This window comes from Apostichopus japonicus, chromosome 23, assembly GCF_037975245.1.
Source record: "Apostichopus japonicus isolate 1M-3 chromosome 23, ASM3797524v1, whole genome shotgun sequence".
Lineage (NCBI taxonomy): Eukaryota > Metazoa > Echinodermata > Holothuroidea > Aspidochirotida > Stichopodidae > Apostichopus > Apostichopus japonicus.
Genome location: NC_092583.1, coordinates 9636230 through 9651325, shown reverse-complemented (window position 1 = coordinate 9651325; position 15096 = coordinate 9636230). Strand labels below are relative to the sequence as shown.

Genomic DNA, 15096 nt, shown 5'->3' with positions numbered 1-15096 from the left:
GGTTCTAAATAAACATATTGGTTTTGGTCATATTGGTTATATCTGGCGTGTGTGTTTGTGGGATGGGGTGGGGGAGTATGAGGGGGATATGTTATAAGAGCAAACTATTGAAATGCATCAGGCGCAAACCGGAACGAAGAATGACAAAATACCGACACGAGAGTATACAAAGGCACATACAGTGCGCGTATGGTGTACTCTCCCCCCCAACCCTCACCCCACCCTCCTGCGACCCATTACCGCTCCACCTCCTTGCTCGACTAAGATGGTCTACTATACGAACCATGGGGGAGTGGGGGGGGGGTTCACACAGTTGGCCAGAATTTAACGAGGATCATCCCCAAGTATCGGCGGTGGGGTGGGGAATGTTTAGGGGGTGCCTTGGCTAGATCTCTTTAAAGAGGTTGCACGAAATTTAGTCTAATAATCTTGGCAAATATTGACAGCTTTGCGCTTTGTTCATTGATATGCATGTATTGAAGGCAAACAAGTGTTGTGGGTCACAGGGAGAAGATAAGCCTCTTTGTTTATGACAATCATTGTGAGAAGAAACCATCTGTAGAGGATTAAGAGGGATTTAGATCTATAATCCGCGTCGAAACAAAACATCACTTTTTCTTATATAAGAGATGGTTAAATCCCGTTTAGCTTCATACTAAGTGGTTGTTGAAATTCAGAAGAAAGCAGGTATTTTCTGTAAGTATAATAATATCTTTATTACAATGTTTTACCTTTCAAATCATCGTCCTAGTTGTTTAAAAGTAGAGAAACTCTACGATTCGTTTAAAAGTATCATATATATACTCTTAAAAAAAGGATGGGATAATATTTTCCCAACATTGTGGGATTGCACGTATCCATTCAAAGCAACATTGGTTAACAAAATAATACAATGGCCCAATTCTACGATTATGTAAGTGATATATATGTGGCTAATGTTTTACCTTAATTAGTTTGTTAATACTTCTATGGCTCAGGTGTCGTTATATTCTGCTTGTAATCGGGCAGGATGCCACCAGAAACTGGTTGGATATAACCTATGCCTTAAAAAAACAAAAAAAACAAAAACAAAAATCCCAATTTTTTTAGAAAGGTCGAATCGATGTACAGTGTCATGAAATGTAGTTATTGTTTGTGGTTATCATGTTCCTCTCTTTTATTCATCGTCTATAGAAAGATGAAGGTCTTAATATTCTGTTTGTTTGTAACTGCGGCCAGCGCTTTGGCTCCTCTTTACACATCACGTGATGCGGTACCAGGACGATACATTGTCAAACTTAAGGTATACTCAATATATTCAATCTCTGTAAGCCTTTCAGTCTGTTAAATCATAAACTCATGGATTTGCTCTAGAAAATTGTTTCTTTCCCGTTTTTAATACAAGAGAATTTTCCACCTACAATTTCCCTAATACAAGTCTCCATGAATTGAGTTTCATTCATAAGTACGGAAGCTTCGAAGAGACAGTACACTGCTGACGAATTACACGTATAGTACATTAAAAGTAAATGGTCTGCAAACTTACCGATTTGCACCCTTCACTTTTGAGGTCAAAACTGTGAAATTTGATAGTTAATTTTTTCACTCTTGATATAGTTGTCGTCAATACGTCATGAATATGAAAATTACCGTTTTGACGAGATACACTGTCAACCTGATTCATGCAAAACATTAAAGATATTTTGAAAATTAAAATATTTCATAATTGGTAAAGTAATGATTAACAACGAAAAATTTCTTGTTTTGCCTTTTGTGCATTTTTTCTCAGCAAAACGCTGATTTAGGATATGTCGTCAACACACTGTCTTCCGAGACCCTCTTTGAAGATGGCGCTACCATTCTTAAGAAGTACAAAAAAGTCTTCAATGGATTTTCAGCGATCTTATCCAAAAAGGCAGTAACTATGGTAATGTACTTTCTTATGTACTAAAGGCACCCTTCTAGATTTCATCACCTCACGGAGGTTATTTTTGAGAGAAATTAGCATGATAGAATTCTGTTTTTTCGATTCGAAAATTTCGTTACCCTGAAAATAGTTATTTCAATATTATATGTATATATATTTTTAAATTCCCATTTATTTTTCGTGTCCTTTAGTCTTTGTATAAATTTGGACGGTAAATGAACTGTAGCGTTATAGGAATATCCTATCGAAATTTTAACAAAATCCAGCACATAAAAGCATGGGCATGTTTTCCATTTTTACAGAGAGGAGTTTTATTTAATTTTTTATTGATATACAAAACACTTCACCTGCTTTTGATGATAAAGGACATTCATGTTAACGTAAAGCATTACTTATTGTATATTGTGAATAAACTGAAATAAATGTATCTCACTTCCAATTGGATTATTGATACACTTCGGATAACTTCCGTACCGGTCTTATACGCACTAGCAGGTTAGGCCTAGGTATGTATGCTAGTCAAATAATTTTTTTTTTGAAAAATAACCGAATATCTCAGTATAGTTAAGAACCTATCCCTAGCCACACTGATTGATGCATCGCAAGCCATACATCTCGTGTTTCTGCATATGCGTAGTCTGAACGTGACGTCACGAGAATGACTTTAAGCAGTTCCATTCCCATTAACACGGCGCCCAATTCGCCCATTCCTGACACGCCGACACGTGCCACCCCACCCCCCCCCCCCGCCTCCCAGGACTAACTCAACAACTTGAAAACTTGATGATCATTATTGAATATTCAACAGTTGCAAAAACTGGATGCAGTTGAGTACATTGAAGAGGATTCCATCGTCAAGGCATCTACTATTGCATCATGGGGCCTCGATCGTATCGACCAAACGTCACTTCCGCTGGATGACGTCTACCAACCACTGGGTGAGTGACGTATGTGCGATGTCATAAAACGGTGATGTTTACCTCACATTATGCGTGGATTGGATCATTAACCAAGGAAATTACTATTATTAACGACATCGCAAATATCTAAGCAATAATTTCAACATCAGATGTAGCAGTCAAATTGCATTGGCCTGTTGTTTATCAATTTCAAGCGATGTACCGCTGTCGTTGGTACTAAAGAAGGATATGGACATTGTGGTTTATACGTAGTTTAGTATTTGCTCAAATATTGGCATTCTGAGATAGCGTTATGCATTACCATATGTTGGGTCCCATGGGATTCATTGTACAAACCTGCTCGTTGACAATAATGACGGAATCAAGTGAAAACCATTGCACTTGGTAGTACTGACCTCCTAAATGGTGGTTGTAGTTATAGGCAGTAGAGAGAAGAGTAACAACGGGTGGGGAGGAGGGGGATGGGGGGGGGGCTAAAGGAGGGGCAAGGTCGAAGTACAAAGAGATAACTGCTTAAACACTGTTTCAGGATCTGCAGTCTATAGGTTAGCCACATATTTAGTCATTCGTCCTTTCTCTACTCAAAATAATTGTTTAAACATTTTAGAATAATATTGACTATTTGACGATATTCTCTCTTTTCTAGTTGTACACGATTCGTCTCATCCGTTAGCATACGTTTTGTGAATGGCTGCGTGTAGTTAAAACTGATTGATTCAATGTATAACTGTTGTCCGTCTCCATATATGCACTATGCTAATTCTTGTTTTGAATATTCAGGTAATGGAAATGGTGTTCATGTTTACGTCATCGACACCGGTGTCAATGATGATCACGTGGATTTCTCAGGACGCGCATCTACTGCTTATGACGCTACAGGTGGTTCGGTAAGCAAATTCAATTTTTGTTGTAATGAATGAAATCTTTAAATTTCTACGATATTTTGAGTGTACATGGCTATGTATAAAACATGTGTAATTTAATGGGGTTTTTTTTGTAAGGAACACATTCTTTTGCGCATGCACGAGAAAAAGCGAAACCTGGAATATTTTTTCTACTACTATTTGCTCAGTAAGCAAATTCAACGTTTTTTAATAAATTGCATGAAATATTAAGTCTTCCACGATAATTTCAGTTTAGTCCACATGGCTAAATATAGAATATTGGTAATTTAATGTTAACTGCAGGAAAGAATATACTGTTTTGCGCATGCACGGTTTTTTGGCATGTAAAACCGTTTACATTAACATATATGCGATGAAATGGAAAAATGATTGGTGTGGCATATATATGTAAAACGTATCTTTTAATAATGACAAATAGCAGTATAGCATAAATTTATACACAAATTCAGTCGTTTTATTTTTCATCAAACTGTCGTTAAATTTGAATATTTACATTAATTATCGTGATTAGTTCTCATGGACGTAAATGGATGATACTTCAGGGGAACATCACCCCTCCCCCTCCCACCCCCACCCCTGTCCACGTTCTCAGAACTGAGTGGTTATAGCCTTATAGGCATTTTCGTAATGAATTTTATGGGATTTTGTCCTGCATACAATGTGGAAAAGCAATTAAAAAAAACACGTGTCTACATTACACGTTTCCAATGTACTAGATGGACGCCATCGTCAACGTTAAACACTACGTATACCCGCCCACCCCCACCCACCGCTCTTTTGCAGTGTATTAGTATCATTGTGCTGAAAATTTTTCATCAACTCTTCTATAGGGTCTAGATTGTAACGGACACGGAACTCACTGTGCGGGAACTGTTGCGGGAGATTCTTACGGAGTTGCTACGGGTTGTCAGGTCTATGGTGTGAAGGTGCTTAACTGTTTCGGATCTGGGTATACTTCCGACATCGTTGACGGTGAGCTCGAAATATGACGATTTGAAATATCACTTAGGTTTAACACATTACTCAGCCAAGTGCGTTATGTATCTTAGCATGCGCATTTACAGTGGCAGGGCTCCTATCTATATCAATCTCCCCGAATATTCTCCAATTTCAGGAAAAGTGCCAAAAAGCAGTAGGAGAACATCTATTTTGACCTGTTATCAATAAGGATCTGGTTTTGTGTGGCTTGCATGTTGAAGAACATGAATGGAAGTACATGTGGTGCAAGAATTGGATCAATGGAGACAATTTTAGACCCCTTAAGGCATCCCAGGAGAAGCGTACGAAAGTTGTTTACTACTGAGTGAAGAGGTTTGTTTACAAGTGACGAAAATTTCAGGGTCTGATAGCCAAAAAATATGCGCGGTTATGGTACGGAAAATTGATGGTGCCATGAATGGACAACTTATCAGCTATCCAGTGATGGGTAGCGTTTAGCTAGTGAGAACTTTTATCTGTACTTAGACACCATATAACTTTTGTGATTTAGTGTGTAAGCCAATGGGGCTTTTAATGGGCGTGTGCTACCTTGGGATCACTTTCAGAGCCGTATATAGAGAGAGTTTGGCCAACTGGCGATTTGTGACGTCACACGCAAACCGTGGGCATCAAAATAGGTCCAGTTGTCGTTACCAGTTGCGCGAAACACGAAAAACACCACACACAACATATAGCAGCTTTGCACACTGTGCTCGTTGCGAACAAACGAAGCGACTCAGAATGTCAGATTTTGACAGGCATACGAGGAACAAAATGGATATCAGGTAATGAATTAGAGTATGCGCTAGTTAATGACATTTACGTTTATCTTCACACCTGAAATGCATAGAAAACTAGCTTTAAACCTGTCATTACACTTGTTTTATTTTACGCCTCATACTACTAGTCCTACTTTAGTCATACAAACGAAAAGCACACATCACAGTCCTGGCTAGGCTAGATTACAGACGCACAACTATAGCATCAGGCCTACGTTAATAGATCCTTCAATTAAATGAAGTAGGCCTACACATAAAATGACAATTTATGCTTCACTGATCTTTTCAGGTTTGCCAAAAAGTAGTTGTACCAGAGGTCATTGTATTAAACTCCAGAAGTTACATAGTAGGATTAATATTCGGCATAACTTTTTCTCTAAAGTCTAATACAACTTATTCAAGGGTTGTGAATGGATGGAATGGTTTTCCTGAGAAGGTTGAATTGCAAGTAGTGTGAATGGGTTTAAGAATACTTTGGATGAGTACATTAAGCATTGTAATTGGGTATGACATTTGATGGCCTCGGTTTTATTCCTTTCATATAGCCTTAGGGTCCTTAATGGGGACTTGAATGTCTCTCCTGGTCTTTTTTTCTACTAAACTAAACTATATACTTGAGTGTAGGAGTTAGCAATAGTTGGGAGTCTGTGGGCAAACCTGAGACTGATATTGTGGTGTTAATTTCTCAGGAATGTAGTACTAGGCTATAGTAGGTGCAACAGATTGAATGGGTCTGTCAAGAAAAAAAAAAACCTGCAACAACTGAAGACTGGTGTATGTTGTACAGTAGCTTATGTATTTTCCATTATCATATATACTATAAGGTCATGTCCTTAATAAGGTTTCATGGATCACACTGACATAGTGTGCCTACTTGTCAGTGTTGTCAACTGAGCACAGGGCTGATGACATCATTCAGTTTGTTATTATGCAGACAGCAAATGGCCATAATGATAATTATTAATTGTTACTTATTCTTCATACTGCCCTTACTGGCCTTACCTGAACAGTGATGTATAAAAATGCAAGAAGTCGTTAAGCTTTCCATTTAAGAATCGTTTCAGCCTGTCCTATTTCAAACATATGATTGGCAGGTTTCCATGTTACATAGCTTATCAAAATGGAGCTGTTCTGTAAAGCAAGAAAATCACACATATGCATGCATACAAACACACTCATATATAACAATTTCTGAATATCTTTTCAGCTGCCCAAAGGTACTGGAATGCAAGCTCTGTTGGGTGAATTAAAAAACCCTCATTGTACTGTTTGATCATGGTCAGCGTAGCTGGAACCAGCAATGATGGTGATGTGGATTTGACAGTACCTAGACAAGAATTCAATAGCTGCTTTGTGTTGAAGTGGGTTCAACTTGCTCAAGGTCATGACAGGATGACGACTAGACATTAGGATGAATTATCTGTTGCAGAGCTCTATAAACCAGGCAGTTGTTAAAACATCCATTGGGTGACCCTCACAGTCTACCAGCCACTGCATCGCAGAAGCAAAATGAAGTGTGTGTGATACCTTCATCTTATGAGAGTGGAATGGTATCAGTGTGGCCTCTGTCAATTTGGCTTCAAGTCTTTGTTTTCTTGAAAGCTGAGAAGATCTTTCAGTGGTTTCACACTGACCTCTGTACTTGACAATTCATGTGTATTTGCCAGCTCAGGAGGAAGCCAGATTTTAATTACATTAACCAATGCTGACTTTTTTATGGACATGTGGTACATCTGCAAGGAGGTGAAGGAAGCAGTTGGAGTTGCATGGATGTGGAATCTTGTTGATAGTCTGGCAGTCTTATCCACAGATTATCCCAAAGCTTCTCCACATTGCCACATTCAGAACTTATTACATTGATAAACTTGAAAATTGCAGGAATCTAACGAAGCACCCATCAAGAGAATTTGTTTGTATAATTATTGAAAGCTGTGACCTTCTGATGTGACAGACTAATGTGAAATAAAGGGCAGTAGATTACCTTGTAAATGAACCTTGTTATTGTTTGATTGTATCTAATGTTTGCAAAATTTTAAGTTGCATGCTACCAATTGAAACATAATTCTTTCTCTATTAATGGGATATAAATACTTCTCCTTAAAGGGTGTGGAGACTCCCGCACAAAGAAACGTCTCATGCCGGTTATCGGACCTAGTTTCGAATGCGGTGTAACAGAAGTGTTAGACACCACCATTGATCCCAGAAAATACACACACAGCTTGCTACCATCTGTAAATAGACATTAGTGTACAGTCAATACAAACATCACAGTCAATACCCACAACACAGTGCACATAGCAGCGTGGACATCTCAGGTCTAGATAAAAGATAACAAGGTATCAGGTTTCATTACTGTCTGCATTTTGTAGCGACACAAAAAAAACTTCACTTGCAAGCAACGGAAAGTAAACTTTTTCAGAGCGCGGCATGCGGTTTAGGGCAAGTCTTCAATACCTTTAAATATACTGCATTGGTTGTTGTCACTTGATCATTTGCTTGTGTGTGAGCTAAACAGCTTAAATAATATGTAAAAAAATAATACAAACTTTCAAATTGCCAGATATTTACTTGCTCAAAATCATTATCCAATCATGATTTGTTGCTATCCTTGAGTCCATTATTCAGATGATGAGGCAGATTCCCTTCAACTCTCCATGATGAAGGTAAAACCTTATATCTTAACCAACTGCCATTGAGTGTCCATTTGAAAGTTTCAAACACACAAGTGCATTGATTAAAACAAAGACTTTATTGCTGTGGTTGCAGGAACTGGATTTCAGTCTAGTAGTCACTCACCAGGTTTGTCTTTATCACAGTCTGCTAACTGTGGCATATTATGTTAGGAGTTTTTCTTCAGAGCACATGTCACCTTTGATTTGTAAAAAATGTCCTGAAATTCAGGGAGTTAAAATTTACTGTCCAAAGATAATTTAAAAAGATTTTTTTTAACTTCAATCGTCAATGTGGGTGTCAATTAAGGGAATAAGGAGGTACTGATGCAACTTTGATAAATGATAGTTGACTGCATCCAAATTAAACCAAGGCCTAGGCTATACTTTTGAAGACGAAAATATTAGGCTGAATTCATGTTAGCCTAAAAAGGCTAGGCCAATTCTGACAATTAACACAAACCAAGATCATTTAACCAATTGGGCACTTGTTTATGGCATACTAAAAGGGTCTATATAATTAGGCCTGTATGTGTACACAACCCACAAGTTGCCAATGAGTATAGACCTAGCCTAACTAGTTTAGGCCTAGGCTACTTTGTTTTCCATAGACCTAGTTTAATTGGGCCTTATTATGTAATGTGCCATATTATGTAATGTGCCATATTATGTAATGTGCCATATTACTGTGCCATATTATGTAATGTGCTATAACAGTTGTAGTAATAGCAAGAATGGTCCAGGTCTAACTAAGCCCAGGCTAAACTTATGCTTCGGGCTTAACTAAGGATTAGGGCTTTACGTGATGCCTAGAGGCTAGCCCACCCTTTTACATTAAACTAAAAGTGATACTTTTTTAGGCTAGGCATAGCCTAGGCATACAATAACTAGGAATTAGGATAACTATATGTGCGACTGAAACTGCCATGCCTATGATTAGAAGAGCTGGCATAATGAAATCGAATTTGTGGATCGTAAAACGAGAGAGAATAGCCATGCATGTAATTACAGAAACCAGTCTGAACGTAAAATTCTCGCATTGCTTGTACATTACTCGTATTACACTAGGGCCTATGGCTAGTATGGGCCTAGGCTACACAGACTTTTTTTCATTAGATCTCCATCTTGTTCTTTCTACTTCCAAAAAATTCCTCTTCTTTTATGGTCAGTCGGAAAATCAAACAACAATATCCATGTTCTGACCGATTGCAACATCCCCAGCACCATTTCTTTCATAATTTCGTACTTTTTCGTGTACACAAACGATAGTCTATACACTGTGAGTATGCGTGTCGCCTGCTAAAAAGTTTTCAAGTGGACCTATTTTACCACCCTGTGTGGGCGTTTTCCCTCTCGACCAATCCAAATCGGTTACATGGTTGGCCAAACTCTCTCTATATTCGGCTCTGATCACTTTGTTAAAGTAGCGCCCTCTAATTTAAAAGTTGTCGATGCACAGGATGGATGGTGGTACTTATGGTATTAAACCAGTGTTTCTTCTACGAAAAGCTTGGGTAGTCATTGTTATTGCATCTCCTCACGTTTTAGGGAGTTGACAAATCAAATCTCAGTTTCATATATGAGCAGTCTTGGTGTCTCGATTCATTAACAGGTTTAATATGGAATCGTCAGCATCAGTTTTCTGAAAATGATATGTGTTGCTTTAATCAAGGTCTTATACAATGTTCGCTATAAATTGTTCAAGGGCAATAAAAGTACATACTAGCGAAGCAAAATTACTTTTACTGACTTTTCCAGAATATAAAAGAAAAAAATAATAATGGATTTCTTTGAACTCCGTAAGTATGGATATATTTGAAATTTACAGTTGGGGTACAATTCATCCGATTTTGATTTACACAAAAATTTTGATTTACTCTTAAGAGGAACATATTTCTATTAATGCTATATTTGAATTCGGTTTTCGTAGCTTGTGATTGGGTCATGAACAACGGTAACCGGCCCGCGATTGGATCCATGTCCCTCGGGGGAGGAGCTTCATCCTCTATGGATGCTGCTGTAGAAGCTATGATTAGTGACGGTATCCAGGTAGCCGTTGCCGCTGGTAACGATGATGAAGACGCATGCGGTTACTCACCAGCACGATCAAGCCCGGTAAGTTGCAGCAACAGAGAGGCTTAAATATTACACATCTTAGGCCTAACATACTAGGCAAAAACCAAAAATGAGCATTGTATAAGGCGCAAATTCTGAAATATTAGGCAAAAAAGGTAGCCTTTATATTACGTTTAAATGTTACGCAGCATCATATTTGGTATGCTATAAATGCTTGAATATTAGGCATCATAAATGCTTATACACATAAATGATAGACGCAAACTACCACCAAGTCATATGTTGTCTGCATCATCTCTTACGTCTCACTCAGTGACGTCACAACCAGGTTACACCAAAGATGGGGGGGGGGGTGAGTTGGGGGTAAGGAGAGGAAACAGCTGATTGCATTATTATCATAATTTTAAGTGGGAAAGGAAAGGACAGAGTGCTGGAGAGGGGTGGCCATTGACATGACATCACAATGGAGGACACATTTAGAGGAGTCGTGCTAGGTCGGACACTCTGTTCTCTTAATTCTTTTATGAAAATGAGAATGCGATTATTTTCCAAGGTCCGTTCGTATTTCCCAATGGCCTTAAAATTGATCCCGGGCGCCTGGTCTGTAGCCTACCTGTAATCCCCAGGCCCACCCCACCCCACCCCTCGTCAAAAGCAGTGCGGTTGGAATTAGTCAACATGTATTGAACAATTATTGACCAAATGTGGTATCGATAAACATCAGTATGTTGTTTGACGTTTAAGAAGTTATTCTTGTTTTCATTTCATAGGCTATAACTGTTGGTGCCACTGATATTTACGACCAACGAGCGTACTTTTCCAACTACGGAACGTGTGTGGACATCTTTGCTCCTGGTGTTGATATTACCAGTACATGGATTGGTGGCACTGACGCCACAAACAGCATCAGCGGTACCAGTATGGCCTGCCCCCATGTCGCGGGTAAGTGAACTATAATGGTACAGTTCATTCCAAAAAAATAAAGAATCTTGCCCAAAAAAGCATAAAATGGCTAAATTAATAATCAATTTCATTTTATTTTTATTGACTGATAAAAACGGAATATAATCTGAACATCCAACATGGTGAAATTTGCATTAAATTCCTATAAGCCGTTCATATAAGCTAACTTGAAGCAAACAGGTATGGCGTCATAATTGCGCGCTAATAAAATATTCTTTTGTTTTCGTTTATCCTCCATTCAATTGTTTTGCAAATAACAAAGAATATGCACCGGTGTATATTCTTTGCTTATTTGGAAGCAGAATTATTGGAAGCAAATTTGTGATGGGCAAACAAATACCTTTTTTTCTGAGCATCAATTTGTTTCAAGTTCACTTTTTAGGACATCAAATATCAACCAAAGCTGTTGTTATCATGAAACAGCTAAAAGGAATTTCACCAATATGCATTGTTCTTGATTTTCTTTCTTCAGTCAAAATGAAATTAACCGTAGTCTGAATTCTTCCTTTAATGGTAAGCGTATAGTAGAACCATATGTTGTAAGTACGTAGCGTAAATAACGTATAGTATACACTCCGGCCTGAAAGGACATGTGTAAAGGTTATAATCCATACCGTTTCAAATATCACAATCAGAGTGTACTAACCCTCCACCCTCATCCATCCCACCTCTGGCCAGACCTAAAGAGAAGGAACCCGGTGACTTACTTCTGATTTGTTATTCCTGACTAACCCTTTTGATTTTACTCCACCTTCTTATGTGTACATTCATGTAATTGCGATTACCAACGTTCCATACTAAGTTTTCGCTCGTGAAAGTTTGACAATAAACGATTATGAACCCCCCCCCCCCCCCTCTACTCCCCTAAAAATATAGGCTGATTGTTGGCTGGCTCTTACAATCTCTTATTTTTCTGACTTGTAAGACTTTTTTACGACTGTTAAATACTTTTTATTCTTTTTTTGTCTTAAAATGTCATTCATTTCTATTGTATATAGGTGCAGCCGCTGTTTTGCTCGCTCATGACCCCTCCTTGACCCCATCTGCTCTAAAGAGCCTTATGCTAAGCAGTTCCACATACGGTGTAGTAAGTGATCCAGGAAGTGGATCCCCTAACATGCTGTTATTTATTGCCAATGTCACCAACGGTGGTAACCCAGTTGATCCAGTGGACCCTGTTGATCCGGTAGATCCTGTTGTTCCTGTTGGTAAGTCAACTCATACTCTCGTCGCCACAATATTGCAACAAATTGATTGATTTATTACTGATTAGAGCAGAGGTGTAGGAATCGAGGGTAGGCACCGAGGGAACTTGCCCCTCATGTTTGTGAATAATGTTAAATGTTTCCCTTTTGAAAATGAAAAGTGCCCAATTGGAATCATTAACAAATGTCATTTTAAACTGAGTTTTCGCATTTATTGTCTGAGCTTCCGATTGAAACTTTTGTTATATGGCGCTCCAAATAAACTCTATACTGGATTATTTTTAACATATTGTCTCCGCGGTTGTATGGCCTAATGCATTGAAGCAAATCTGGTTAGTGCTGAAAAATGCCCTTCAGATGTTGTGCCCCTCCCTCCCACCCCCCACATTTTAACATATTGCTTCACCCCAGTATTACAAGTTTCTTAATTACAGACTCAAAGTGGCCTTTTTCCATTAATTAACACGACGAAATTTTGGTAATGAAAGGACACTTTTTCCATCCTTGCAATGCAATCAAAAAGTACACTTTTGTTATTCCACGAGTACCCATGGATAAACCCGTGAAGTACGTCCTTGGTCTATAAAAAAAACTATGCACAAGAAGGTGTACATTATTGATACAAACGATAACATGTTTATTAAGATAAGATTGGTAAAACAGCCGTTTATTATAGCTACAAACATATAGATATAAATTTCTATCAGATCGCAAGTTGGACACTAAACAGAGCATTTTTCATCAACTCCAACCCTTATCGGCCCGCTAGCATATACAGTCTTTTAAACACCTTTTATATCCCACTTGTTTCCTCATTTGGCAACACCGTTGGCACCCTTAGACTCTGGCACATACAACTTTCACACTGACAAACACACAAATGAACACACGAACAAACCAAGTTAACTTCACTATAAATTGACTGATATTTTAATGCAACTTTAATCAGGTGATTTGTCACGAAGACGTACCAATATTTTTTTTCTCAAATATTTGACGCTGATTTCATGCAGGTTGTGGAGGATTCTTCAACGTGAGTGGTTCCACCCTTTCTTCCCCTAATTACCCAAGTAACTATGACAACAGCGAAGACTGTTCTTACGTCATCGAAGCACCAGCCGGTCAGGTGGTTCAACTTACTTTCACTGATTTCATCCTAGAATCTCAGTCCACATGTAACTACGATGCCGTCAAGGTAAGGAAAGTCTGATGAAAGGGAAAGATGTAAAGATTTTCTAACTCCTCCCTACCCCTCCCCTCTCCCTAGCCCCCCCCCCCCGTAAAATGATGAAAACAAGATTAAACTCTCTCAGATTTTGCCACCAAATTAGCCTTAATCCATGAATAATTAATGATCTCATTCAATTCTGAAAAAGTCGTCACCCAGACACCCGATCTTTCCTAGTAATCTCATGCAGGGAGGGGGAAAATCAGAAATTATCGAAATTTGAGATTTCTTCAATTTTACTTGAAACTTGAACAGTCAAGACAATGCATTGCATTGTTACAAGACATATTTTCGATAGAGTATGAAATGAGATATTAAAATCAATGAAACGAATTGCTTGAAATTAAGAAACATCTATTGTCTTTCCATTACAGGTTTATGATGGCAGTTCAAGTAGTGGCACTATGCTCGCTAATCTCTGTGGTTCGGCTACACCTGACCCTGTTTACAGCACTGGCAACCAAATGTACGTTTCCTTCACTAGCGATTCATCAGTTACCTACGGAGGATTCAGTGCATATGTTTCGTTCATGGAGTCATCGTCAATCCCAAGATGTAAGTAGAAATCCTGCGTTAATTGAGACAGTTGTGGGCGATGTCTAGAAAGATGGCTAAGGGTGAAGAGGGATCACAAGGGGAGCTGGATGGGGCTGGGTGGAGTGGGGGGAGGTGGGAGGTGGTGGGGTTCAGAAACTTCCACATAATACGGAGTCGTCATATACTGGTATTTACAGTAAAGTTAAATAGTGTTTCTATACTATCAATGAATTAACAGACGTGTTGCCAAATCAACGTATCACATGAGTGAAAACACTGCGCTGATTGGTTGCCCTGATTCGGGCGCGATTATAAATTGTGAACCCGTTCACAAACAAGTACAGCTTTAAAACAAGTTTGTAATATACCGCTATCTCGGCGAGAGGCACGGGTAAGAGGGGGGGGGGGGCGTAATTTTATTTTACACTATATGTGAGAAAATGAATGATGATTCTGTTCTATTAACCTCTTCTTAGCTTGTGGAGATACTTGGACTGCTGACAACGGGGTACTGACGTCACCGGGATGGCCTGCTAGTTACGAAAACAATGTCGAGTGTGAATATTTCATTCAAGGTAGTAGTGGCCAAAGCGTCTCCTTGACATTCAACAGCCTCGATGTAGAATACAGCTCTACTTGCAGATGGGATTACGTGGAGGTGAGTTTGCTGTTCCTTTGTGCAAGAGAGAGAGAGGGCTGGCGGGGGGGGGGGAGGGCGGTAAGTTGAACACCAGACTGAGAAGGAAAGAAAACTGGGACTTCCCAAAAAATAATTGTTTAGCCATTAGAAATGTATATTCGATCCACCAGCCAGTTTAGGCTTTGGGACGATTATGTTAAAAGGTCCCCTTTCTACTCTCTTTATCTTTCTCTTTAATATATCCTGAAACTTAGATCACACTACTCCAATTTTCCCAGGACCAGTCATTG

The 15096-nt window shown here is 38.8% G+C and overlaps 1 protein-coding gene and 1 long non-coding RNA gene across 2 annotated transcripts in view; both read left to right on the top strand.

Annotated features, from left to right (window-relative positions):
* The first annotated feature begins 652 nt into the window (after nucleotides 1-652).
* The window catches only part of LOC139964518 (extracellular serine proteinase-like), a 15616-nt gene continuing 1172 nt past the window's right edge, over nucleotides 653-15096 (top strand). The window contains exons 1-12 of the mRNA XM_071966137.1: nucleotides 653-696; nucleotides 1174-1282; nucleotides 1769-1906; nucleotides 2715-2844; nucleotides 3607-3713; nucleotides 4562-4703; nucleotides 10088-10272; nucleotides 11004-11175; nucleotides 12195-12404; nucleotides 13415-13596; nucleotides 14004-14184; nucleotides 14643-14824. Coding sequence (XP_071822238.1) covers nucleotides 1178-1282; nucleotides 1769-1906; nucleotides 2715-2844; nucleotides 3607-3713; nucleotides 4562-4703; nucleotides 10088-10272; nucleotides 11004-11175; nucleotides 12195-12404; nucleotides 13415-13596; nucleotides 14004-14184; nucleotides 14643-14824 — 1734 coding nt within the window. The 5' untranslated portion in view covers nucleotides 653-696; nucleotides 1174-1177. The remainder of the gene's footprint in view (nucleotides 697-1173; nucleotides 1283-1768; nucleotides 1907-2714; nucleotides 2845-3606; nucleotides 3714-4561; nucleotides 4704-10087; nucleotides 10273-11003; nucleotides 11176-12194; nucleotides 12405-13414; nucleotides 13597-14003; nucleotides 14185-14642; nucleotides 14825-15096) is intronic.
* Nucleotides 5331-7477, top strand: LOC139964521 (uncharacterized). Its single transcript, XR_011792001.1, has 2 exons — nucleotides 5331-5494; nucleotides 6696-7477. It is a non-coding gene; the product is annotated as an uncharacterized lncRNA (long non-coding RNA).